This window comes from Macaca nemestrina, chromosome 14 (assembly GCF_043159975.1).
Source record: "Macaca nemestrina isolate mMacNem1 chromosome 14, mMacNem.hap1, whole genome shotgun sequence".
Lineage (NCBI taxonomy): Eukaryota > Metazoa > Chordata > Mammalia > Primates > Cercopithecidae > Macaca > Macaca nemestrina.
Genome location: NC_092138.1, coordinates 3,813,649 through 3,838,662, shown reverse-complemented (window position 1 = coordinate 3,838,662; position 25,014 = coordinate 3,813,649). Strand labels below are relative to the sequence as shown.

Here is a 25,014-nt window from a genome sequence, read left to right as displayed (position 1 = left end):
ATTAATAAAATGATCTGATCTTTATTTATTTATTCATTTATTTATTTATTTTTTTGAGATGGAGTCTCGCTGCGTCTCCCAGGCTGGAGTGCAGTGGCGTGATCTCGGCTCACTGCAAGCTCCGCCTCCCGGGTTCACGCCATTCTCCCGCCTCAGCCTCCCAAGTAGCTGAGACTACAGGCGCCCGCCACCACGCCCGGCTAGTTTTTTGTATTTTTAGTAGAGACGGGGTTTCACCATGTTAGCCAGGATAGTCTCGATCTCCTGACCTCGTGATCCACCTGCCTCGGCCTCCCAAAGTGCTGGGATTACAGGCTTGAGCCACCGCGCCCGGCGGATCTGATCTTTAAATATGAACTACATTCAGATATGGATCTATCTGCTTATCTTCTGTATTTTAAAAAATCAACTTTAGCAAGATGTTATTTACATACAATAATTGTACCTATTTAGTGTTCATTTTAACAGTGTGTGCACCCATGAAACTACCAACACAATAAAAATACAGAACATTTTTATCAATTCAAAAAGATTCCTTGTACCTCTTTGCTGGCCATCCCTGTCTCTGGCCCTAGCTTCAGGCAACTGCTAATCTGAATTTTTTTTTTTTTTTTTTTTGAGATGGAGTCTCGCTGTGTCGCCCAGGCTGGAGTGCAGTGGCCGGATCTCAGCTCACTGCAAGCTCTGCCTCCCGGGTTTTTACGCCATTCTCCTGCCTCAGCCTCCCGAGTAGCTGGGACTACAGGCGCCCGCCACCTCACCCGGCTAGTTTTTTGTATTTTTTAGTAGAGACGGGGTTTCACCGTGTTAGCCAGGATGGTCTCGAACTCCTGACCTCGTGATCCCCCGTCTCGGCCTCCCAAAGTGCTGGGATTACAGGCTTGAGCCACCGCGCCCGGCCTGAATTTTGTTACTTCACTGTTAGTTAGTATTTCTAGAATTTTATATAAATACAACCATATAGTACATAACACTCTTTCATGTCTGGCATCTTTTACTCAAAATGACTGAAATTCATCCATATTGTTACATTTATCATTAGTCTGTTCCTTTTTATTGCTGAGTAGTTTTCTAGTTATGGATACACCACATTATGTCTATTCACTTGATGATAAACATGTAGGTTGTTTCCAGTTTGAGGCTATTGTGAATAAAGGTCTTGTCAACATTCATGTACAAGTCTTTGTTTGGACATAAGTTTTCATTTCACTTGGGTTCAATACTGGAGTAGAATGGTTGGGTTGTATGATAGCTATGTGTTTAACTTTTTAAAAATTTGCCAAAGTATTTTCCAAAGTCTTTGTGCCATTTTACATCCCTACCTGCCACACATGAGTTCCAGTTGCTCAACATCTTCCCACACTTGGTCCTATCAATCATTTTAATTTCAGTAATTTTAATGAGTGTGTAGAAGTATCTCATTATGGTTTTGATTTGTATTTCCCTGGTGGCTTATGTTGAAATCCTTTCTTGGCCTTATTGACCATTTCATATCTTATTTTATGAATTATCTCTGTTGAAGTATATTGTCATTTTTATTAAGTTGTCCTTTTACAATTCGGTTATACATTTCTTTACATTTTCAGGAAACAAATCTTTTGTCAGAAATTTATTGCAACTGTTTCTTCCCCTTCTGAGTCTTTCCTTCTCGCCTTAAGTGCTTTCAAAGGACAAGAGTTTTTAATTTTGAAAATTACAAATTATGATTTCTGTCTTTTATAGTTCATTATTTACGTGTAACCTTAAAATTTTTTTTTTTTTTTTTTTTTTTTTTTTTTGCCTGTCTCAGTCTTTAATCGTGGCTGGGCCTCACGCGCGCACACACACACACTCAGGCTTCAGATCTTGTTGAAAGCTGTGATATCGACACTTTGCATGTGTTCCTCAAACTTGGTGATCTCATCCTCCAGCAAGTCTGTCCCCACCTTGTCCTCCACCACACACTGAATCTGTAGCTTCCAGATACCGTAGCCCACGGGCACCAGCTTGGAGGCCCCCCAGACCAGCCCGTCCAGCTGGATGGAGCGCACACAGGCCTCCAGCCATGTCCATCTCATCATCCCAAGGCTTGACATCGAGCAGGATGGAGGATTTGGCCACCCGTGCAGGCTTCTTGGCCTTCCTCTCCACGTACTGCTGCAGCCGCTCCTCCCGCAGCTGTGCCTCCTTCTTGTCCCCCTTCTCATTGTCGCTGCCAAACATGTCAATGGCATCATCCTCGTCATCCCCTGCTGGTGTGGCTGGCTTCTTGGCCGGGGACTCCACTTGGCGCATGGAAGACATGTGCTGGGTCTGTGGGGCCGTGGCCCAGTGGCCAGGCGAGCTCTTCCCCAGCACCTTCAGCCGCGCCTCCAGCTTGGAGATGATCTGCTGCAGCTCCTGTACCACGCCGCGCAGGCTCTGGTTCTTCACTTTCAGACTGGAGATCCGGACGACGAGCTCGCTGTGGTCTGCGCAGGGGCCGCTGGAGGCCTCGGGGCCTGAGTTTCCGGCCAGGGATTTCGGGATGTTCTCTCTGGCTCTCGTACTGTCACGGAGGATCACGCTGGCGCAGTTCTCCTGGCCGGAGGCACCGGCCACAGGCCCATTCATCTGCTCGTAGAATCTCCTTTCTGCATCGTCATATTTGAACTTGTCCTACCAGATCTACTTATGTACTAGGAAGTTTGTAGCCAGTTTTCTGACGCCAGCCAAGGATGCAGCGGCCAGGGAGGAGGAATCGGCGGACATGGGATGCCTGAGGAAAGCGCACTACCTTAAAAATATTTTCCTATAGTCCTGGTAAATTTTAAATGATGACTCTGAAAACGATATTTTTAACTTATTTTATTTTTTTTGTTTTATTAATTTTGATCAGTTGTATCTTACTAGGAAATCACCCATTTACTCTAGTATTCTCTTCTGATCCTACGAATTGATTCAATATCCATGTCTCCTTTCACTCATTACAAATCTTACATAATTTTGCTCTTATCTCTTTACCTTACTCGGGTTTATGTGAGGTATTCAGTTTACTAATGTTTTAAAATATTTTCATTTTAGTAGGAAAAGGATGGATTATTTTATAAATTTCATTGCCTGAGTAAGTTTAGGTATGGTTTTGGGTGCAATAAGAAAGACATAAAATAGAATGGTTTATGCCAAACATGTTTATTTTTATCACACAGCTAAAGTCTGCAGTTAAGTTGCTGCTACTTTTGAGTCAATAACATCAGGACCAGTGTTGGTGAATCTTTGGGCCTTTCCCCGGTGGTTGAAAGATCACCACTGCTGGTGGCATAATGTACAAGGCAGGAAGAGGGATGGAATTGATGGTAACAGCTAAGTCGGTCTCTTTTCTTAGGAAATAAAGGTTTTCCCAGAATACATCTACCAGTGTTTTGCTTCTCTTGGGCTGAGGCAGGTCATTTGGCCGCTACCAGTTTCAGAAGGTGATGAGGTTACAGCACTATTCACAATAGCAAAGACATGGAATCAACCTAAATGCTCATCAATAGTAGACTGTATAAAGAAAATGTGGTACATATACATCATGGAATACTATGCAGCCATTAAACAGAATGAAATCATGTCCTTTGCAGGGATATGGATGGAGCTGACGGCCATTATCCTTAGCAAACTAATGCAGGAACAGAAAACCAAACATCACATATTCTCACTTATAACCAAACACCACATGTTCTCACTTATGAATAGGAGCTAAGTGATGAGAACACATGGACACACAACAGGGAAACAACACACACCAGGGCCTATTGGAGAGTGAAGAGTGGGAGGAAGGAGAGGATCAGGAAGAATAACTGATGGGTTCTGGGTGATGAAATAATCTGTACAACAAGCACCCATGATATGGGTTTACCTGTGTAACAAACCTGCACATGTACCACTGAACTTAAAAGTTAAATTAAAAAAAAAAGATAAAGTAGACCGGGCGCGGTGGCTCACGCCTATAATCTCAGCACTTTGAGAAGCTGAGGCGGGTAGATCACAATGTCAAGAGATCGAGACTATCCTGGCCAACATGGTGAAACCCCTTTGCTACTAAAAATACAAAAAATTAGCCGGGCGTGGTGGCAGGCACCTGTAGTCCCAGCTACTTGGGAGGCTGAGGCAGGAGAATCACTTGAACCCGGGAGGCGTAGGTTGCAGTGAGCCGAGATTGCGCCACTGCACTCCAGCCTGGTGACATAGTGAGACTCTGTCTCACAAACAACAACAACAACAACAACAACAACAACAGATAAAGTAAGCCATGAGAGAGGAGTTTGGGGATTGCATGCTGGTTCAGCAAAGCAACATTTTCCAAAAATTTCCCAAAAGATACACAAACTATCCAGAAGACCACTTTAAAATATTATATGTGAAGCTTAAGTCTTAAGATTAAAAATTCAGAAACTGTAAAAGAATACACATATAAACATGTAGCAAATAAAATTATGTGAATGGGATAATATCATATGCAAAGTCGAGACAAGGAATAGATGTTTTTTAAAAAAAGAGTTACTCCCTTTAACATAAAAAGCTGTTTTAAGTTAATAAGATAAACAATCCAAAAAGAGAAATGTATAAACAAATGCTTTGTAAAGGCAATTTATAGAATAGTAAATTCAAATGGCCAAGACACATTTAGAGGCATATTAATATACAAATTATAATTAGTTATCACTTGGAACTTGTAAAATTTCTCAAGGTTAAAGAGTAACCATAGCTGGGCACAGTGGCTCACACCTGTAATCCCAGCACTTTGGGAGGCCAAGGCAGGTGGATCATTTGAGGTCAGGAGTTTGAGACCATCCTGGCCAACATCCATCTCTACTAAAAATACAAAAATTAGCCGGAAGTGGTTGCAGGAGCTTGTAATCCCAGCCACTTGGGAAGCTGAGGCACGAGAATCGCTTGAACCCGGGAGGCAGAGGTTGCAGTGAGCCAAAATTGCACCTTTGCACTCCAGTCTGGCGATAAAGCAAGACTCGGTCTCAAAAAACAAAAAAAGAGTAACAGCTACTTTTAGTAGGGGGAAAGAGGTACATTTATACACTAGTACTGGAAACATAAAAAGCTAGTCTTGGGACAAAGAAATTTGGCAACATCTGTTAAAATAAAATAACACATACCATTTGATCAGTCCCACTCCTACAAGCAGATGCTACGGAAAAAAATAATTTCCAGTAGGTAAGGGCATGACTGTCCTTGTCCAATAATCTCTCAAGTATAGTTATAAAAGATTATTTCTCCTAATGAAAAAATGTGAATAACTAATGGCAGTATGGTCAAAATATTATGGTACGTCCACACCATGGAGTCTTTTCAGCTAGCTAAAAATCGTTAAGTGTAAAAGGTGCAAAAATGAGTACACAATCCCTCTTATGTATGACAATGAAGTCACACACACTAATATATGACACAGATGACATATTAATGTGACTGTATGTGATTGTGAATATAGAGAAAAATATCAAGTTGATTAGCATTATCTGTTGACAGACTGTTGGAGTGCCTGGAAATGCTATGAATGGAAGTACAAAAATCAAGAAGACATAAAATACATTATAAAAGTTAGTTAGGTCAGGCATGGTGGCTCACGCCGGTAATCTCAGCACTTTGGGAGGCTAGGCAGGAAGACTGCTTGAGGCCAGGAGTTTGAGACTGACCTGGGAAACACAGCAAGACCTCATCTCTACAAAAACTAGAAAAATTAGCAGGTGTGGTGGCGTGTGGCTGTACTCCCAGCTACTCAACAGGCTAAGGCAGGAGGATCACTTGAGCCTGGGGGTCGAGGCTGCAGTGAGCCAGGATTGTGCCACTGGACTCCCACCTGGGTGCCTGGGCAACAGATTGAAACAGTCTCTAAAGTAAATAAAGTCACATTTATGCCATGTTATATATATATATACATATGTGTGTATGTAACTATTTTAATAAAAAGAAAGGCAAGTGTTTCATGGTCTGTTTTTCTCCACTGGTTTGAGACATGGGCTTAAAGTTAAATCAGTAAAAAAAATGAATTATATTTATTATGAAATCTGCTTCTATAGGAAGACCTTTTCCAATGTACCAAATAGAGCTTCTTTTCTACTTGAATGTTATGGCATTTAATAAAATGATGTATTCTTACAAAACGTATTTTTATCAATTACTTGTCTGGTATACAGTAAGGTGTGACTCATGGACAAAGATTTTTCCATATACAATATATAATGTACAATAATCACAGGGCTTCTCTGTAGTATATGAGTCATTTAAAACTCGTTCTGACTTCTGTGAAAAGGCTTTCTCACTTTCAAGAAATACAGTTTCCCTCATGTGTAAATACTGAAGAATACTAAAAACTGATTTCTGTGTGAAGCTACTCCCACATTTGCTCTTAACGTTGTCTCCTTCTGGTAGAAACTTTCTGATAAATTGCAGGTGAAGTGTTTTCCAGTTAGTGTTCTTACAGGCTTTGTTCTCCAAATGGTGTTTTGAGTGTATGATGGGATTTGAATTATTATTTTTTTCTCATGTGTGAATTTAGTTATGTTCACGTCACTAACTTTTCAGTGGAAGACTTCCTAGTCATCATATTCATAAAGTTTCTCTCCAGCATTCATTTTCTGATATATAATGAAGTATGACTTGTAAAGAAAACCCTACCCACATTTAGTACAAACAGAAAATTATTATCCCCTATGAACTATCTGATGCATAAGTAAATGTTTGAGTGTATGTTTTCTTTTATTTTCTGAATACACAGTATGATTCACTTTTTAAAAATTAATTTAAAATGCATTTTTGGCTAGGTGCAGTGGCTCACATCTGTAATCCCAGTACCTTGGGAGGCCAAGGTGGGAGGACTGCTTGAAACCAGGAGTTTGAGACCAGCCTGGGGAACAAAGCAAAGTGAGGCCTCATCTCTACCAAAAAAAAAAAAAAAAAAAAAAAAGGGCCAGGCATGGTAGCTCACACCTGTAATCCTAGCACTTTGGGAGGCTGAGGCGGGTGAATCACCTGAGGTCAGGAGTTCGAGACCAGCCTGACCAACATGGTGAAACCCTGTCTCTACTAAAAATACAAAAAAAAATTAGCTGGGTGTAGTGGTGTATGCCTATAGTCCCAGCTACTTGGGAGGCTGAGGCAGGAGAATCGCCTGAACCCGGGAGGCAGAGGTTGCAGTGAGCCAAGGTTGCACCATTGCACTCCAGTCTGGCCAACAAGAACGGAAACTCTGTCTCAAGAAAAACAAAAAAAAAAGCCAGGTGTACTGACAAACGCCTATGGCCCGAGCTACTTGGAAGGATAAGGCAGGAAGGTTGCTTGAGCCAAGGAGTTCAAGGCTGTGGTGAACTATGATCATACCACTAAACTCTACCTGGGGTGACAGCGTGAGACCCTGTCACTAAAAAAAAATTAAAATTAATAAAATAGAATAAAATGCATTTTTATTAAAATACTTAAACTGTAAAACTGTCTTAAAATAGCTTGTTGTAAATACAAATGAACTATAATAGCGTGCTGGCATAAAAAGATAACGGCTGGCCGAGCCATGCCTGTTATCCCAGAACTTTGAGAGGATGAAGTGGGTGGATCACTTCATCCAACATGATGGCCAGCCTGGCCAACATGGCGAAACCCTATCTCTCCTAAAAATACAAAAATTCACTGGGCGTGGTGGTGCATGCCTGTAATCCCAGCTACTTGGGAGGCTGAGGCATGAGAATCGCTCGAACCTAGGAGGTGGAGGTTGCAGCGAGCCAAGATTGCGTGCCATTGCACTCCAGCCTGGGTGACAGAGCAAGACTCTGTCTCAAAAAAAAAAAAAAAAAAAAAAAAAAGAAGAGATACAAACCTACAGTGTTCTCCCTAGTAAAGTCTATATTCCACATGCCTCCAATCTATACTGACCTTTAAATTCTACTTAACATTTAGCTCTCCCAATTCGCTCAGTTTTCCACCCTTTATTCCTCAATCAGTCCACAAGTGCCCCTTGAGATGCAAGAAATCCCACAGAAGAAAGTCTTTCTTTCTTCTACAGATTAATACTTTGTTGACAAAAGGTCAAGTAGCTCTTTTATAGTTTTTTCTTTTTCTTGGGAGTGTAACATTCTATTTTTTAAAATGTGCTTGAGAATAAAGGTTAAGAATCACTATCTCAGTAATCCTCCTAAGTTAATTTTTCAAACCCTGGACTCTATACCAGGCTTCATTAACCCCATTTTCTATTAATTATACAAAGGAAAAACCATAGTATTAAAAAAGACATCTGAGAAGCTTTTAGTGAATCTCTTCCATTTGCTAAATTTGGCAGCTACCAAAATAAAATTTGAAACCACCAGAGGTAATTTTCTCTTATGTATCAAAGTTTGTAAAGGTTTTAACAAATGAGTGAATGCCTTAAGACTTTTAGCAACAAAAGATTGGAAAAAGTAATGCTGCACATCTAAGCATTTTCATTTACAAGTCAGTAATTTTGGAAAGTAAGAAAACATAGTTTTGGTCTTGATACTTCTTAAATATAAATAGCTATCTCAACAAATTGAAAACATCTGCCAGTGGCAGAGCAAGTGGTACAGACTAGTACTTCCTCTGAGAACTAAAAAAGGTGGATGAAAATATTAAACACATTTAATTTTCTGAAGGCATAAAGAAAGCTACCACGGCAATGAGAAATTGCAGGAATAAAATTGGAGATAAGACATAATGTCTGAAATTTGGGACATAATGTCTGAAACTGTTTATTACCAAGAGGTATTTGCTAATTCTGAAGGCAAATACTGGGCAAGAGAGGCTGGAGAGAATTTTTGACAAATTCAAGTGACCGAAGAAGAAATACTAGAATTCAAGTCTTTCCAAAGAGGAGGGGCCTGACGTACCTCCCAAACTCCTAAGTCCTAAAAGTATCCTAGAAATAAGGTTTATATGTTCACATTCTGAACATATAATAAGATGAGTCTTCCAGAGACTCAAGACCAGTTTCAAATAATCTTAATACATGACTGCATAAAGGCAATCAGGGATTACTACTGATCCTAGCCTAAGAAGCTATGTTAGAAGCTATGGCAAATCCTCTCTGGAAGAAGATATTATCCAGACCATCTTATTACCTCTACAATTTTAATATATATTGTCTGGCAAGTGATATAAAAATCACCATATAAGGACACAGGACATCAGCAAAACTCAAGAAAAATAACCATTAGAAAACAGGCCAACAGGAGATCTAGGTAATAAGGCTATCCCTAAAAGAAACAGAGAAAGAGAATGAGGCAGATGCATAATTTGAATCGATAATAGCTAGGAATTTCCCCAAATGCACGTGTGTGCACATGCGCACACACACACACCAAAACCACTAAGCCACAGATTTAAAAAATATTATAAACCCCAAGGAAGATAAATACACCTAGGCATATCAATGTGCAACTGTTAAAAAACAAAGGCAAACAGATAAATTTCAAAGGAGACAGAAAAGCAGATTGCCTGCAAAGGTAATTATATAAAGCTTACTTCTCAACAAAATGATAAAAGACAGACCAAAATAAAATATCATCAAAATACTAACAGAAAACAACTTTCAACTTAGAATTCTATATTCAGTAAAAGTATCCCTCAAAAATGAAGGCAAAATAAAACACTGCCAACAAAGAACAATTTGTCACCAGCAAACTCACAGTAAAAGTAATACTAAAGGGTGTTCTTCAGTAACAAGCAAAATAATTCTAGAGGAAAATTTAAAGGACAGGAAAAATAAAACAGTAATTAAAATGATAAATATGTGGGTTAATTTAAATGGCTATTGACTCAAATAATGATTGGCTATGTTCACCATATACAGAATCCAGATATACAACATCAATACCATATGAGAGACAAATAAATGAAATTAATGTTATAACTTCTCCCCTTGTCCAGAAATGTTGTTAGTACTAATTTACATTAGCTTTTAATCTGTATGTGTATTATATTAGTATCTGACATAGTACATTTAAGGCAAAAATTACTAGAGATAAAAATAAACATCTAGTAATGATAATGTGTCAATTAACAAGGAAGATTATAACAATTCTAAATTGTATGTAAAATCAAAGACAAAAAATATAAAGCAAAAATTAGTAGCTCTAAAGGAGACAAATTCACAATTATTTGTAAAATCACAACACACTTCTTTTAGTATTTGATAGAAGAAAAGAAGTCTACTCAAATACAGAGAATCTGAAAAACAAAATTAAGATTAGTTTGTAGAGACTGTGAGGAGATAAAAGGAGAAGCCTTCCAAATGTTCAACTACATTTTATCTTCTAAGTAAATGGTAATCTAGCAAGTAACAAACATGTAGAGAATGTACTAACAAAATTAGTGGGAAAGATTTTAGGATTTGATATCCATTTTCTTAATTTGTTCTATTTTTCAAACAGGAGTTGGTAACAACAACATCAAAAAAGTGCACGTTTCTGTGGTCAAAGCTGAGGATCTAAAGTGCTGCTATCTAGATCTGGGTCCCTGTAGCTAAGTTCCATGATCTTAGCGCTAGTTCTAAGGTAATAAGTAGTTAGGGCGCTGTTGCTTACATCACTGGGGAAATAGACTTTTGAGAAATAGGCAAAGAGTAATTTCAGACCTCTTGGCTAACTTCTGCCCCAGCATACACCAACAGATATAACAATATATAATGGTGACTTCCCAAAGAAAATTTTAAAAAAGTAGAGTCCTTCCTTTCTGTCTTTAGTGTTTTCACAAAAACTGCCGATCCATTTTCATTATAGACCTGAACTGCCCTCCTTTAGCCTTGATCTCAGTGTCCTTAGGCTGCTTAGACAATGTAAAATTATCTTATCACTCTACTCATTAATGAATTTTTTGGGGTCAATATTGAATAGTTTTGGTACCCAGAACATGAAAAACTCAACAGCCCTGAATTGATAAAACTGTTTGCTCAAAAAGTGAAACAAGAAAGACTGCAAATCATCTCCTTGCACATTTACTATTATTTGCAGGAGCTTGACAATACCAATATCAAATAACCAAAGATGGCCACTATACAATGCTTAAACACTCTCAAAAGTGTCTCCCCATATGCATAACTGCACATCGGCTGTATGATCCAGATGTTCATAATTCTAACTAGACAGAAGAAAGTTGGCCTTGGTCACCTCCTGAGTCCCCACACCATAATTGTAGCATTGAGCACTCTACCTCCCCAGTGTCAGATTTCTGAGGCATACTGAGTTGTGGCTTCCAGTTTAAGGCTTTCCTCAAGTCACTGCACTTATAGGGTTTCTGTTTAGTATGAATTTTCTGGTGTTTAATAAGATTTGATCTGATGGTGAAGGCCTTTCCACACTCAGCACATATATATGGTTTCTCTCCTGTGTGAATTCGATGATGCTCATGGAGTTGTGATTTCTTAATGAAAGACTTCCCACAGTCACTGCATTCATAGGGTTTCTCTCCAGTATGAATTCTCCTGTGTCTATTTAAGTGTGACTTCTGGATGAAGGATTTCCCACATTCAGTACAAATATAGGGTTTCTCTCCAGTATGAATTCTCTGATGCATAATTAGTGTTGATTTTCTTGCAAAGGCTTTCCCACATTCACTGCACTCATAATGCCTTTCTCCAGTATGGGATTGCTGATGTATGTGGAGACCGGACTTCCGAGTGAAGGCTTTCCCACAATCACTACATTTATAAGGTTTCTCTCCAGTGTGAATTTTCTGGTGTGTAAAAAGATTTGATCTGTCAGTAAAAGCCTTTCCACACTCAGCACATCTATAGGGTTTCTCTCCTGTGTGAATCTGCTGATGTACATGGAGTTGTGATTTCTTAGTGAAGGATTTCCCACAAATACTGCATTCATAGGGTTTCTCTCCAGTATGAATTCTCTCATGTGTAATAAAATGGGATTTGTGGAAGAAGGCCTTACCACATTCAGTGCAAACATATGGTTTTTCCCCTCTATGAATTCTCTGGTGCATACTTAGTGTTGACTTCTGAATGAAGGCTTTCCCACATTCACTGCATTCATAATGTCTCTCTCCAGTATGACACTTCTGATGTATCCTGAGCCGTGACTTCCAGGTGAATGATTTTCCACAGTCGCTGCATTTATAAGGTTTCTCTCCAGTATGAATTTTTTGGTGCTTAATGAGATTTGACCTGTCAGTAAAGGCCTTACCACATACAGTACATATATAGGGTCTTTCTCCTGTGTGGATTTTCTGGTGTATAATGAGATTTGTCTTGTGAGTGAAGACCTTCCCACATTCTGAACATATAAAGGGATTCTCTCCTGTGTGAATTCGCTGATGCACATGGAGTTGTGATTTTTTAATAAAGGATTTTCCACAGTCACTGCATTCATAGGGTTTTTCTCCAGTATGAATTCTTTCATGTGTGATAAAATGTGACTTCCGGATAAAGGCCTTCCCACATTCAGTACATACATAAGGTTTTTCTCCTGTATGGATTTTCTGATGCATACTTAGTGTTGATTTCCTTGTGAAAGCTTTTCCACATTCAGTACATTCAAAGTGTTTCTCTCTAGTATGAATTTTTTTATGTATATTAAGGTTTGAATTCTGAGAGAGGTTTTTCTCACATTCACTGTACTCATAGGGTTTTTCTCCAGAATGAATTCTCTGGCATCTGAACAGATCTGACTTCTGGATAAAGGCTCTTCCATAGTCACTGCATTTATAGTAATTCCCCTCAGGAGTTTTCTGATGGTTTGACTTGAGGGAAAAATCCTTCTCATATTCAGTGCATATTCCTGCATAAACCCTCTGACGGCCATCAAGCTGGGACTTCTGAGTGAAGACTACCTCACGTTCATGGCATTCATGCTGCTTTTCTTCAGTACAAATGCTCTCATGTGCAAAGGCATGTGACTTCGGGGAGAAAACATTTACATAGTCAGAAAACAAACAAAGGCTCTCTCTAGTATGAATTTTCTGATGTTGAATGAGAGCTTGCTTATGATGCAGAGATTTCCTACACTGATTACATTCACAAGCCGTCACTTCTGTATGAGAATTCATATGAGTGAAAATATCACCATCTCCAATAGTCTTATCAGAATTTTCTGTTGCATTGTTTCTATTATATAAGGTTACAATAGGCTCCAAATTCTTTCCAAATGAGTTACAGTTATGAAGTCTTTTTCTTGAGGAAACCAGGTGTGTGTTTACATGAACTATTTCCCCAATGTCCTTATATTCACAGACCCTGTCGTTAGCTAGTGTTTTCTTGTTAATGAAGGCAACATGACTTAAAAGTTTGTTCTGGTTTTCTCCACATTTTCTTGTGTGTTCATCATCTTTCCACACTTCTTCTAAAATGGAATATGGGTCATCTCTTTTGAAGAGATTAATATTAATCTCAGACTGGAAAGAAATTTCTTCAGACATTCTCTGTTGTAAAGGTCCAAAACCAATGTCCCCATCTAAAAAAGAAAGAAAAGATAAGACTGACAAAAAGAACAATGAACAGAAAATAAGGCCAGGTGCGGTGGCTCATGCCTGTAATCCCAGCACTTTGGGAGGCTGAGGTGGGCAGATCACTTGAGGCCAGGAGTTTGAGACCAGCCTGGCCAACATAGCAAAACTCTGTCTCTGCTAAAAACACTAAAAATATTGTCTCTAGTAAAAATTAGCCAAGCATGGTGGCACATGCCTGTAATTCCAGCTGCTCAAGTGGCTGAGGCAAGATAATGGCTTGAAGGCAGAGGTTGCAGTGAGCTGAAATTGCACCACTGCACTCTACTCTGGGTGACAGAGCAAGACTCTGTCTCCAAAATAAATGAATAAATAAATAAAAATACAATAGACCTTTGATTCAGGCCAGGTGCAGTGGCTCACACCTGTAATCCCAGCACTTTGGGAGGCCAAAGCAGGCAGATTACCTGAGGTTGGGAGTTTGAGACCAGCCTGACCAACATGGAGAAACCCCATCTCTACTAAAAATACAAAATTAGCCAGGCGTGGTGGTGCATGCCTGTAATCCCAGCTACTTGGGAGGCCAAGGCAGGAGAATCACTTGAACCCAGGAGGCAGAGGGTGTGGCGAGCCGAGATCTCGCCATTGCACTCCAGCCTGGGCAACAAGAGTGAAACTCCACCTCCAAAAAAAACCCAAAAAAACCCAAAAACAGTTGATTCAAGGCAAACACAGAGAAATGAGAGAGGCGATATAAATATAACAAATGTACATAAGTATTTTAAATATATATAAATATATAGGTATAATAACTCATTTGTATATAATATGTAATACAATGATGTAGAGTAATAACATTAATACATTACATTTATGACATGATAAACAATATCATTTAGATGTGCTGTTCTAAGTTCTATATTAATTCACTTATACTTTATCATAGCCAGGTGTGGTGGTTCATGCCTGTAATCCCAGCACTGTAGGAGGCTGAGATGAAAGGACTGCTTGAGCGCAGGAGTTTGAGACCTGCCTGGGCAACATAGTGAGACCCCCAACTCTACAGAAAAAAAAAAAAAAATTGGGTGGACCTAGTGACACATGCCTATAGTCCCAGCTACTCAGGAGGCTGAAGCAGGAGGATCACTTGAGCCCCGGTGTTTGAAGCTGCAGTGAGCTCTGATTGCACCATTACACTCCAGCCTGAGTGACAGAGTGGGACCCTGTCTCTCTCTCTCTTTTTTTTTTTTCTTTTTTAAGACAGAGTCTCACTCTGTTGCTCAGGCTAGAGTGTAATGGCGTGATCGGAGCTCACTGCAACCTCCACTTCCTGAGTTCAAGGGATTCTCATGCCTCAGCCTCATGAGTGGCTGGAACTATAGGCACGTGCCACCAGGCCTGGTTAATTTTTGTATTTTTAGTAGAGATAGGGATTCACCATGTTGGCCAGGCTGGTCTTGAACTCCTGACCTCAAGTATCTGTCCACCTCGGCCTCACAAAGTGTTGGGATTACAGGCGTGAGCCAGCAGGCCAAGCCGAGACCCTGTCTCTTAAAAACAAAAACAAAAAGCACTTTATCGCAACCCTTTGCTGTTGGTATTATTATTGTTTCTAGTTTACAGATGAGGACACTAAGCCATAGAAGAGTTTAGTAATTTGCCCAAATCAAATGTTTAGTAACTGGGGAAGAAGAGATTCCAATTCAGTGCAAATGTAGTAGAACTACATGGTGAGTGAGGTGTCAGGAGAACGAAGTGACAAACTCTGTGAAAAGAAGTATTTCTGAGTCTAGATTCTTATCCTTAATCCGTAAATCCTCACAATCTTCCTGTTTTCTCTTTTCCCTATGATCCACTGTGCCCTAAATACCAATGTGTTTATGTTTATAGTAAAATTACAATATCTTAGTAATCCTAACTTGGCCAAACAGTAAAATTTCTATACATTTGTTAGATTTATATAGCCTCTCTCATTTCTCTGTGTTTGCCTTGAATCAACTCTATGTAACAACTGGTCTATTTTCTTTTGAGGTGGAGTCTCACTCTATCACCCAGGCTGGAGTGGCTGGAGTGCAACGGCAAGATCTCAGCTCACTGCAACCTCCACCTTCCGGGTTCAAGCAATTCTCCTGCCTTAGCCACATGAGTAGCTGGGACTACAGGCATGTGCCACCATACATGTATTTGTAAAAATACAAATTTTTGTATTTTTGGTAGAGGTGGGGTTTCACCATGTTGGCCAGGGTGGTCTCAAACTCCTGACCTCAAGTGATCTGCCCACCTCAGCCTCCCAAGGTGCTGGGTTTACAGGTATGAGCCACCGTGTCTGGCCTATAGTTGAATTCCTCATCCCTGGTTTGGGGTACTGATGTGATAAATGCATCTGGTAGAAGACATAACAGGAAAGAACCAGACATCAGAGGAGGAGACTGAAAGCTGTTCATCAAACCTGTGCCTTTCCTTCACGATATTAAGCTTGTAGCCAAGCACATGGCTGCCTCACAATACTAGGTTTGTCCAGCTTCATTTGTCACTAGGTGGGACTGAGTAACTCTTTTTCACTAATCAGTGGGAGTGATAAGGCCAATGTCTTAAGAAAGTGGGTTTGTCTCCCACAAACCTCTTCTTTTCCCACCAGTATATTCTCACTTGGCAGCACCCAGTTCTATGAAGCTGGCAATGCCCTAGGGCAGAGGTCGGAACAGTGAAGCCCTTGGGCCAAATCCAGGCCTCTACCCAAAAGCTAACAATGGCTTTTACATTTTTAAATGGTCAAAAAATTAATCGAAAGAAGAATACTACTTCACAACATGTGAAAATTATATGAAATTCAAATTTCAGTGTCCATAAAGTTTTTATTGAAACACAGCCACACCCATTCATTGATGCATTGTCTATAGCTGCTTTGGGGCTACAACTGCAGAAATGAGTCGTTGTGACAGCAGCCATATGGTCCACAGAGCCTATTCACTTTTGTGCCTTTACAAAAAATTGTCAGCCCTTGCCCTAGGGGATGGTGGTACAATGACTTTCTAGAAACTTTCCTCCTGAACAGCCATGGAAACAGAGTTGCCCAGTGTTGTGGCCACAGAAAAGGGACTAACACACATCTTTCCATTAGTCACTGCAGTCTATTTTATCAATGAACCCAGACATACAGTCTTTTCATTTTCTCCATTTAAGCTTCCTTTTTCTGATCTTTTGTTTCTATTCAAAATTCATTGTTCTTCATTAATCATTTGGGGTTCTCTGCTTTAAACGCTAATTTCAAATTTCACCACAACTCCAGAGAGGCTCTCTTTTAACTTAAAAATAAACAACAAAAAGATACTTTGAACCGCTCATATTTATATTTGAATTGGCATAGATGTGCATGTTAACAAATGTGTAATGCACAAAGATTGAAATTTTCAAGATTTCATGCAGTTACCCTCTCTTTCGAATTAGTTTTTCTAGCCCTTTGAATTGCTCCTAGAAGAAAAATTTTAAAGTCTTTCTGAAATAGAGCAAAACGACCTCCTCTTCTTATAACACAAATTCAGGAGTTTAATTTCACTATTTTGTACAGAAACTTTGCTTTTTAATGTACAAGGGTAAAATACTCAGTTATCACATAATTTAATGTAGGTTTCTCTGAATAGGTCCAATTCAAGGAGTAAGTGAAAGCTGAGCACAAAATATGTGTATTATTATTATTATTATTAAGATGGAGTCTCACTCTGTCACCCAGGCTGGAGTGCAGTGGCGGGCTCTCAGCTCACTGCAAGCTCCGCCTCCCGGGTTCACGCCATTCTCCTGCCTCAGCCTCCTGAGTAGCTGGGACTTCAGGCGCCTGCCACTATGTCCGGCTAATTTTTTTTTCTTTTTTTGTATTTTTAGTAGAGACGGGGTTTCACCGTGTAGCCAGGATGGTCTCAATCTCCTGACCTTGTGATCCGCCTGCCTGGGCCTCCCAAAGTGCTGGGATTACAGGCATGAGCCCCCACGCCAAGCCTTTTTTTGCTTTGTTTTTTGAGACGGAGTGTCGTTCTTGTCACCCAGGCTGGAGTGCAGTGGCGTCATCTCGGCTCACTGCAACCTCCATCTCCCGGGTTCAAGTGATTCTCCTGCCTCAGCCTCCTGAGTAGCTGGGATTATAGGCACCTGCCACCTCGCCTGGCTAATTTTCGCACTTTTAGTAGAGATGGGGTTTCGCCATGTTGGCCATATTGGTCTCAAACTCCTGACCTCAGGTGGTCCACCCACCTCGGCCTCCCAAAGTGCTGGGATTACAGGCATGAACCACTGTGCCCAGCCAAAATACGTGTATTATTTGAATACGCAGATAGATAGCATAATAATCAAAGGGCTCAATGAAGAGGGAGAATGAAAGAATAGCATGGGGTAGAAATGGTTATGGAAAACAGGCACAAATGTGAATTGCAGATAGGAGGCCATATTCTTTCTCTAGCTTACAAACCTACTGAGAGGAGAATCTGTCACATGTTAGATATTAAGTAGTAACTTTAGTTTTGTTCCACGTAGCTGTGACAGGATAAACACAGCACACAATGTTTTAAGTAGTGAAATCTATCAGCAGCATCTGAGATGAAATAGTGAAAAAGAAAAAATGGGATTATCACAAATAGGATTAGAATAATTGAGACATGAGAAAATATAGACATGGTTGTAGGTGATATGACTGGGAGGTAAGAAAGAGGCTTTTCTAAATGAGAAAAATAACTAGAAAAGCAGAATCAATTATCTGAGAGATGGATTAGAGGGAAAAGTAAAAAACTCCAAGATGATATTTTGAATTATCTGAGAAGATAGATTAGAGGGAAAAGTAAAAAACCCAAGAGAAGATGCCAACATTTTGAAAGGCAAGCCACCTGCTTTTGGCATGCTACATTGTATCTTGTCTTCCTTCACACAAACAGCCAGACCCTTATATGCAGACAGTATTGGTCTTTCCCCTGAGTGCTGTATACAACAGGGCCAACGCCTGACTGAGACACACAAATAACAGTTTTAGAGTAAAAGTTGTTCCCATGAGCCAGTTATCACTCAGAGCTTATGCTGCAGCTGAGACACATAATCTGAGACATAGATAGGTCTGGGCTGAGACACATGGCCCTGGGCAACTTTAAGGAGGACCCAAAGTCCTTACACCTGCCTCTAAATGTCCATGATAACTTCTAATGTAGGTTAGTTATGTATGGGACAGAGGCAAAGTGCTTACTTGCCAGCAGGTAGTATAACCAGTTGGGAAGAGAAGAAAGACCCCTGTGGGGGTGATCATTGCCTTGACATCCTGCTCACTGCCCCAGCTGTAAATGACCTGCAAGGAGAAATGGACCCCATCCCAAACTTGGTTCAGATGTCAAGAGTGATGATGAGACACACACAATAAGAGGGTATAAAAAGACTCATTACTCACATAATGAGGCTTTCTGGGGACAGCTCCAAGCAGGTCCAGATGGGGCTAGAGTGAGCAAGGAAAGGACTGTCTTGGGGTTTATAGCAGGGGTGGTGGGGCTCGGCTAACGATTCCCTTATGTAGTTGGAACTTCCCAGCACCACTGGAGAGAATACATGGGCTTTTGTTCTCAGTTTGTCCAGGTGTGGGGAGAAAAAAAGAGAGAGGGGTGAGGCTTAGAAACTGTCAGCAGTTGAGGCCGGGCGCGGTGGCTCACGCCTGTAATCCCAGCACTTTGGGAGGCCGAGGCGGGCGAATCACAAGGTCAGGAGATCGAGACCATCCTGGCTAACACGGTGAAACTCCGTCTCTACTAAAAATACAAAAAATTAGCCGGGCGTGGTGGCGGGCGCCTGTAGTCCCAGCTACTCGGGAGGCTGAGGCAGGAGAATGGCGTGAACCCGGGAGGCGGAGCTTGCAGTGAGCCGAGACTGCACCACTGCACAACAGGCTGGGCAACAGAGCGAGACTCTGTATAAAAAAAAAAAAAAAAAAGAAAATGTCAGCAGTTGAACATCAAAAATGAAGGATACAGAATGAGATGTTCAAAGTATTTTATTAGGAAATATAAATTAAATAATAATTAGAAATTAAAACCCATCAGATTAGCCAAATTATTAAAAATTTGGATAACACTAGGTATGGATAGGGATGTGGGAAACCTAATACCCTTGTACAAAGTTCCAGGGACTACAGAGTGACACAGCCAATCTGGAAAATAATGTGCTTATACCTCATCATATTAAGTATTAGTATGCCCAATGATAAAGCAATCCCACTCCTCTTCCTTAAGAAAGCCTCATTTCTGGCCGGACGCGGTGGCTCACGCCTGTAATCCCAGCACTTTGGGAGGCCGAGGCGGGCGGATCACGAGGTCAGTAGATCGAGACCATCCTGGTGAACATGGTGAAACCCCATCTCTACTAAAAATACAAAAAATTAGCCAGGCGTGGTGGCGGCGCCTGTAGTCCCAGCTACTCGGGAGGCTGAGGCAGGAGAATGGTATGAACCCGGGAGGCGGAGCTTGCAGTGAGCCGAGATTGCGCCACTGCACTCCAGCCTGGGGGTCAGAGTAAGACTCCATCTCAGAAAAAAAAAAAAAAAAAAAGGAAAAAAAAAAGAAATTCTCATTTCCAATAAGAATAATTCATGAAGAAACGTATTGCGGTACTGTTTGTAGTAGCTGAAAAACTGGACAAGTAAAATGTGGTATATATGTGCACTACAGAACGATATGTAGAAATTAGAAAAATGCATTGCAACATGGACCAATTTGAGAAAAAAAAACTGAGTAGGATATATAATATAGTACCTACCATTTCTACAAATTAACAATGCTAACAACTCAGATTTTACAAATATCCCACAAATTTAAGCATAAATGGCAAAACATGTTAAATATATTAGAACAGTTGCCTCTTGGAAGGATAAAAATGAGTATGGAGACTGAGGATTAAAAAGAATAAATAAAATAAGAGGAGAGCCTTAAACACACTGATGATGATATTGACTAAAAACTAAGGCTATAATTATTAACTCAATCTTCTGTACAGGATATACCTGTACATGAGATTAAAAAAACTTTTTGTAAGATATGAAAATAAATAAATTAGAAAGATCAAGTCGGTGTTGTGTTGCACTAGCCAAGTAGGAATAAAATGTCAATGGTACCCTCAAAATCAACAGTTAGAGAAGAGGCATGGGGGGACTTCAGATAAGCCCATCTCTAGATGACAATTCTGAGGTACTTAGGGGAAAGAGACAAAATGAGAAGAAACAGCAGGAACTGAAGTTGTAATGCACAGTAATTTTTTAAGAAGGTAGATCTATAAGTATTTGAATGCATAAGGAAATGATCTAAGACCCTGATGGAGGTAGAAAGAATAAAACTTTTCTAGGGAAAGAGAGAAAAAAGCAAGAAAGCAGGACCCTAGAAAGTAGGGTGTGACATGATCCAAATAACCAGTAATTGTAGCACATTCCCTCCTAAAAAGCCAAGCAAAGAAGAAGGCATTGATATGAGAAGGGATCTTAAGTGGGGTTAGCATTTAGATATCCAAGGGTCCTTGTCTAATAACTGCTCTATCCAAGCAGTTCTAAAAGTCATATTAATGACACAGCAAAGTTGTGCAAAGTTGTGCACAGCCTCTCCCAGTACAAATACAGCTGAGTCATACTGTCTGCCATGCTCTTGGTTCCCTTCTCACCTGGATGGCTCTGACCGGAGATCTCACCATCCAACATACATGGCTCTTCTTGTTCCAAGCTGAAGATGACTTCTGGTTTGGGAACTTGACATCCTGTTAACAGGAGATGATAGAGGACTTGGTTTCAGAGGCCATACAATGAAGCATTCCATTTGTTTTCCAAAAAAGTTCACTGGGAACAGAGGAATATTCACACGACCCAAAAGAGATTATTAAGAACATGGGACAAAATAAGGACAAAACCATTACACACTTTAGATGTCCTGCAGTCTTTAGAAGTCCCACATACCTCAGAAAACAGACTTCAGCAATTCTACTGAGAAAAAAATATATACTCAATTAGGTGCTGTCTACTGTGTACCCAGCAGAGCTGCGCTTACCCACTGAGATCAAGTTGAAATAGTTTTCCAGCATCACTTCTCTGTACAGGCTTTTCTGAGCAAGGTCTAATTGTTGCCACTCATCCCTACTGAAGTCTACAGTTACGTCCTTGAATGACACTGATTCCTGTGGGGGGGGGAAAAAAAAAAACCCTTTCAATGTGAAGGATCAAGATTACAGAATGGAAACAAGACAGGACCTTATTTTTTATTTTTTTATTTTTAGAGCAGGTCTAGAATATCTTTTATTCTACATTTAGCTTAGTTTAACTATTTTTTTAAAATTATACTTTAAGTTCTAGGGTACATATGCACAACATGCAGGTTTGTTACACATGTATACATGTGCCATGTTGGTGTGCTGCACCCATTAACTCATCATTTACATTAGGTGTATCTCCTAATGCTATCCCTCCCCACTCCCCCCACCCCACAACAGGCCCCGGTCTGTGATGTTCCCCTTCCTGTGTCCAAGTGATCTCATTGTTCAATTCCCACCTATGAGTGAGAACATGTGGTGTTTGGTTTTTTGTCCCTGTGACAGTTTGCTGAAAATGATGGTTTCCAGCTTCATCTATATCCCTACAAAGGACATGAACTCATCCTTTTTTATGGCTGCAAAGTATTCCATAGTGTATGTGATATACAATATACTATAAAGAACCTCTACAACTCAACGACAATGAACAACATAATTTTAAAAATGGGTAAAAAGCTTAAATAGACATTTCTACAAGGAAGATATACACATAGTCAACAAGCATATGAAAAGATGCTCAACATCATTAATCAGTAGGGACATGCAAATTAAAACTACAAATACTACCTCACACCCATCAGGATGATAAAGAAAATGTCTAAAATTGACTATAATGATGGTTGTATAACTGAGTGAATATACTAAAAATCAATACATGGTACACTTTAAATGGTAAACTGTGTGGTGTATGAAGGGGAGGGCTCTTTTTTGGCACTGCCATTTCCAGATGGGATGCAATAGCTTGGCAGTCCAGTGCTTCTTTCAAGAATGAACTGTAAATGCCAGATGCAATACTTGAAATCATCTGTTTCAAAGCACTGGAAAGCTGCTGAGGTAACAAGAAATATAGGCGCTAAGACTGGAGAGGAGAGAATACTGAAGATTGAAGCTGACTTATTCAGTCACTTGGACAGTGGGAGCATTTACCAATTCTGGGTGTGGACAAAAGCTGGATTCTCGTTTTGTCCTGTCTACTGGAGAATGCAGTGGAAGGCTGCAGCTGGTTAACACAGAAACTAACATAACTCAAACACATGGCCATTTTCCCCTCAGGATATTTACTGAATTCTAGGGTATATAGGGCAGAAGACTAAAACTGTAAGCAAACAGCCTTTGAAGAGCAAAGCAAAAGTCTGGTATCTGTTAAGAAAATAGTTGGGCATCTATCAGGAGGAGGGTCTTTAGAGGACAAAAGGACTCTCAGCTGAAGATTCTCAGTAGCCAAGGTTATCCAGAGGTAAACTGAGTCTTAGCAGAGCTTCAACCCAGCCTTGATTCAACACTGTCCCTGACTGGATGTACATGTTCTCCCTTCCCTCCTTTTGCTGACATAAGGAAAGACGAATCCTCTGTGGAGAAAGATAACACCATCCAGACCAGATCCTGTTCAACTTTTCTTCTTTTTTTTCTTCTTAGACAGGGTCTTGCTCTGTCATCCAGGCTGAAGTGCAGTGGCACAAACACGGCTCGCTGCAGCCTCGACCTGGGCTCAAGCAATCCTCCTGTCTCAGCCCTGCAAGTATCTGGAACTACAAGCTTATGCTACCATGCCCAGCTAATTTCTCTATCTTTTGTAGAGATGGGTTTTGCCATGTTGCCCAGGCTGGTCTGGAACTCTTGAGCTCAAGTGATCCGCCTGCTTCAGTCTCCCAGGTATGAGCCCTGCCTACAACTTTTTATACACAGTGTTTAAAACAAACAAACAAACAAACAAAAAGATAGGACCACATATCCAAAATCAGAGAAGGAAAAAATTCAATAGAAACAGTCACACAGAGAACGGGAATTAGATGAAAAGATGACTATCTTTAGAGAATTGGTTTTTATAATAAAGAATCAAATGGAAATTCAAAAATTGAAAAATCTAATATCTAAAATTAAGAAGTTCTTATACAGGTTTAACAGCAAAATACAGAATTTCTGAAATGGAAGAGAAGTAAATAGAAAATATTTACTATTTTTTTAAAGAAAAAAAGATTTTTTTTTTCTTTAAAGAGAGATTTTTTTTAAAAGAAAAAAACCGCAGGAGCATTAGGAATATTTGTGACATAGTAAAAAAGTATAACCTATCAGAGTCTGAGAAGTTAAAGAGGAGAGTGCAGGGAAGAAGTAATATTTGAAGAAAGTAATGGCTATGAATAACATCAACCCTTAGGATTCAAGAAGCTCTTCAAATACCTCTTTACAAAACTGCAAATATTGACTATGCAAAACAATAACAGTACTATTCTCTGGGAGGTTTAAAATATATGCAGAATTTAAATTCATGGAAATAATAATGCAAAAGTGGGAGGCAGCAAATAGAATTAAAATGTTTTAGTATCCTAGCATTATTAAGGAGATAAAATAGTAAGTTCAAGATGGATGTTTTAATATCTAGGGTAACAAATAAATAGTAAAAGAATTATAACAAGTAAACAAAGGAAAAAATTAAAGAGTAAAAAATTATGTAATATAAAAAGTCAAGAAAGCAATGAAAAAATAGGTAGTTCAAATCAAAAAGGCTGGGCGCGGAGGCTCACGCCTGTAATCTCAGCACTTTGGGAGGCTGAGGCAGGTGGATCACGAGGTCAGTAGATCGAGACCATCCTGGCTAACACGGTGAAACCCTGTCTCTACTAAAAATACAAAAAAATTAGCCGGGTGTGGTGGTGGGCACCTGGAGTTCCAACTACTCGGGAGGCTGGGGCAGGAGAATGGTGTGAACCCGGGAGGCGGAGCTTGCAGTGAGCCAAGATTGCACCACTGCACTCCAGCCTGGGCAACAGAGTGAGACTCCATCTCAAAAAAATAAATAAATGAATAAAAACTAAAAAATAAAAACTAATAGTAAGGTAGTATATATAAATTCAAGTACATTAGTAATTACATTAAGTGTAAATGCCTTAAACATTCAAGTTAAAAGCAAGGATTGAAACTTCTGGTTCTAAAAAACAAAACAAAACAAAAAAAGAGTGCATTCCACCCCATTCCTCCTGCTAATTACCTAAAATCTAGAAAAATACATAAAGCATCTATCAGAAGACTAACTGGTGGAGAAAAGAAAGTAGAACCTAAGGACTTAAAAAACAACACAGTAGTGAGTTCCCTAGGACTGCTTAGAGGGAGAGAGGGAGCTCCTACGTACTGCAAAATGAGCACTAGAGGAGCTTGCAGCCTGGAAGAACCAGTGAGTACAGACAAAAAAGGCCTCCCCAAAGCATACATTTTCCAGTCAAATAATCTGAAATAGGGCAGCACTACAGGATGGGCCCTTTTGACTACACATACCTGCAAAGTTCAGAAGTACCCAAGAACACC

The 25,014-nt window shown here is 40.0% G+C and overlaps 1 protein-coding gene and 1 pseudogene across 7 annotated transcripts in view; both read right to left on the bottom strand.

The window, feature by feature from the left end:
• Window positions 1-1,785: 1,785 nt before the first annotated feature.
• On the bottom strand, window positions 1,786-2,998 carry LOC105498895 (elongation factor 1-delta-like; annotated as a pseudogene).
• A 133-nt stretch (window positions 2,999-3,131) lies between these two features.
• The window catches only part of LOC105498900 (zinc finger protein 484), a 137,821-nt gene continuing 115,938 nt past the window's right edge, over window positions 3,132-25,014 (bottom strand). For 6 of the 7 annotated variants that reach the window (XM_011771283.3, XM_071077506.1, XM_071077505.1 and 3 more), the window contains 3 exons: window positions 21,456-21,582; window positions 21,076-21,168; window positions 3,132-13,418 (listed from right to left, as the gene is read on the bottom strand). In XM_011771283.3, coding sequence (XP_011769585.2) covers window positions 11,098-13,418; window positions 21,076-21,168; window positions 21,456-21,582 — 2,541 coding nt within the window. In that variant the 3' untranslated portion in view covers window positions 3,132-11,097. Of the gene's footprint in view, window positions 13,419-18,829; window positions 19,340-21,075; window positions 21,169-21,455; window positions 21,583-25,014 lie in introns of those variants that run through there. The other variant, XM_011771288.3, reaches the window with a different exon arrangement.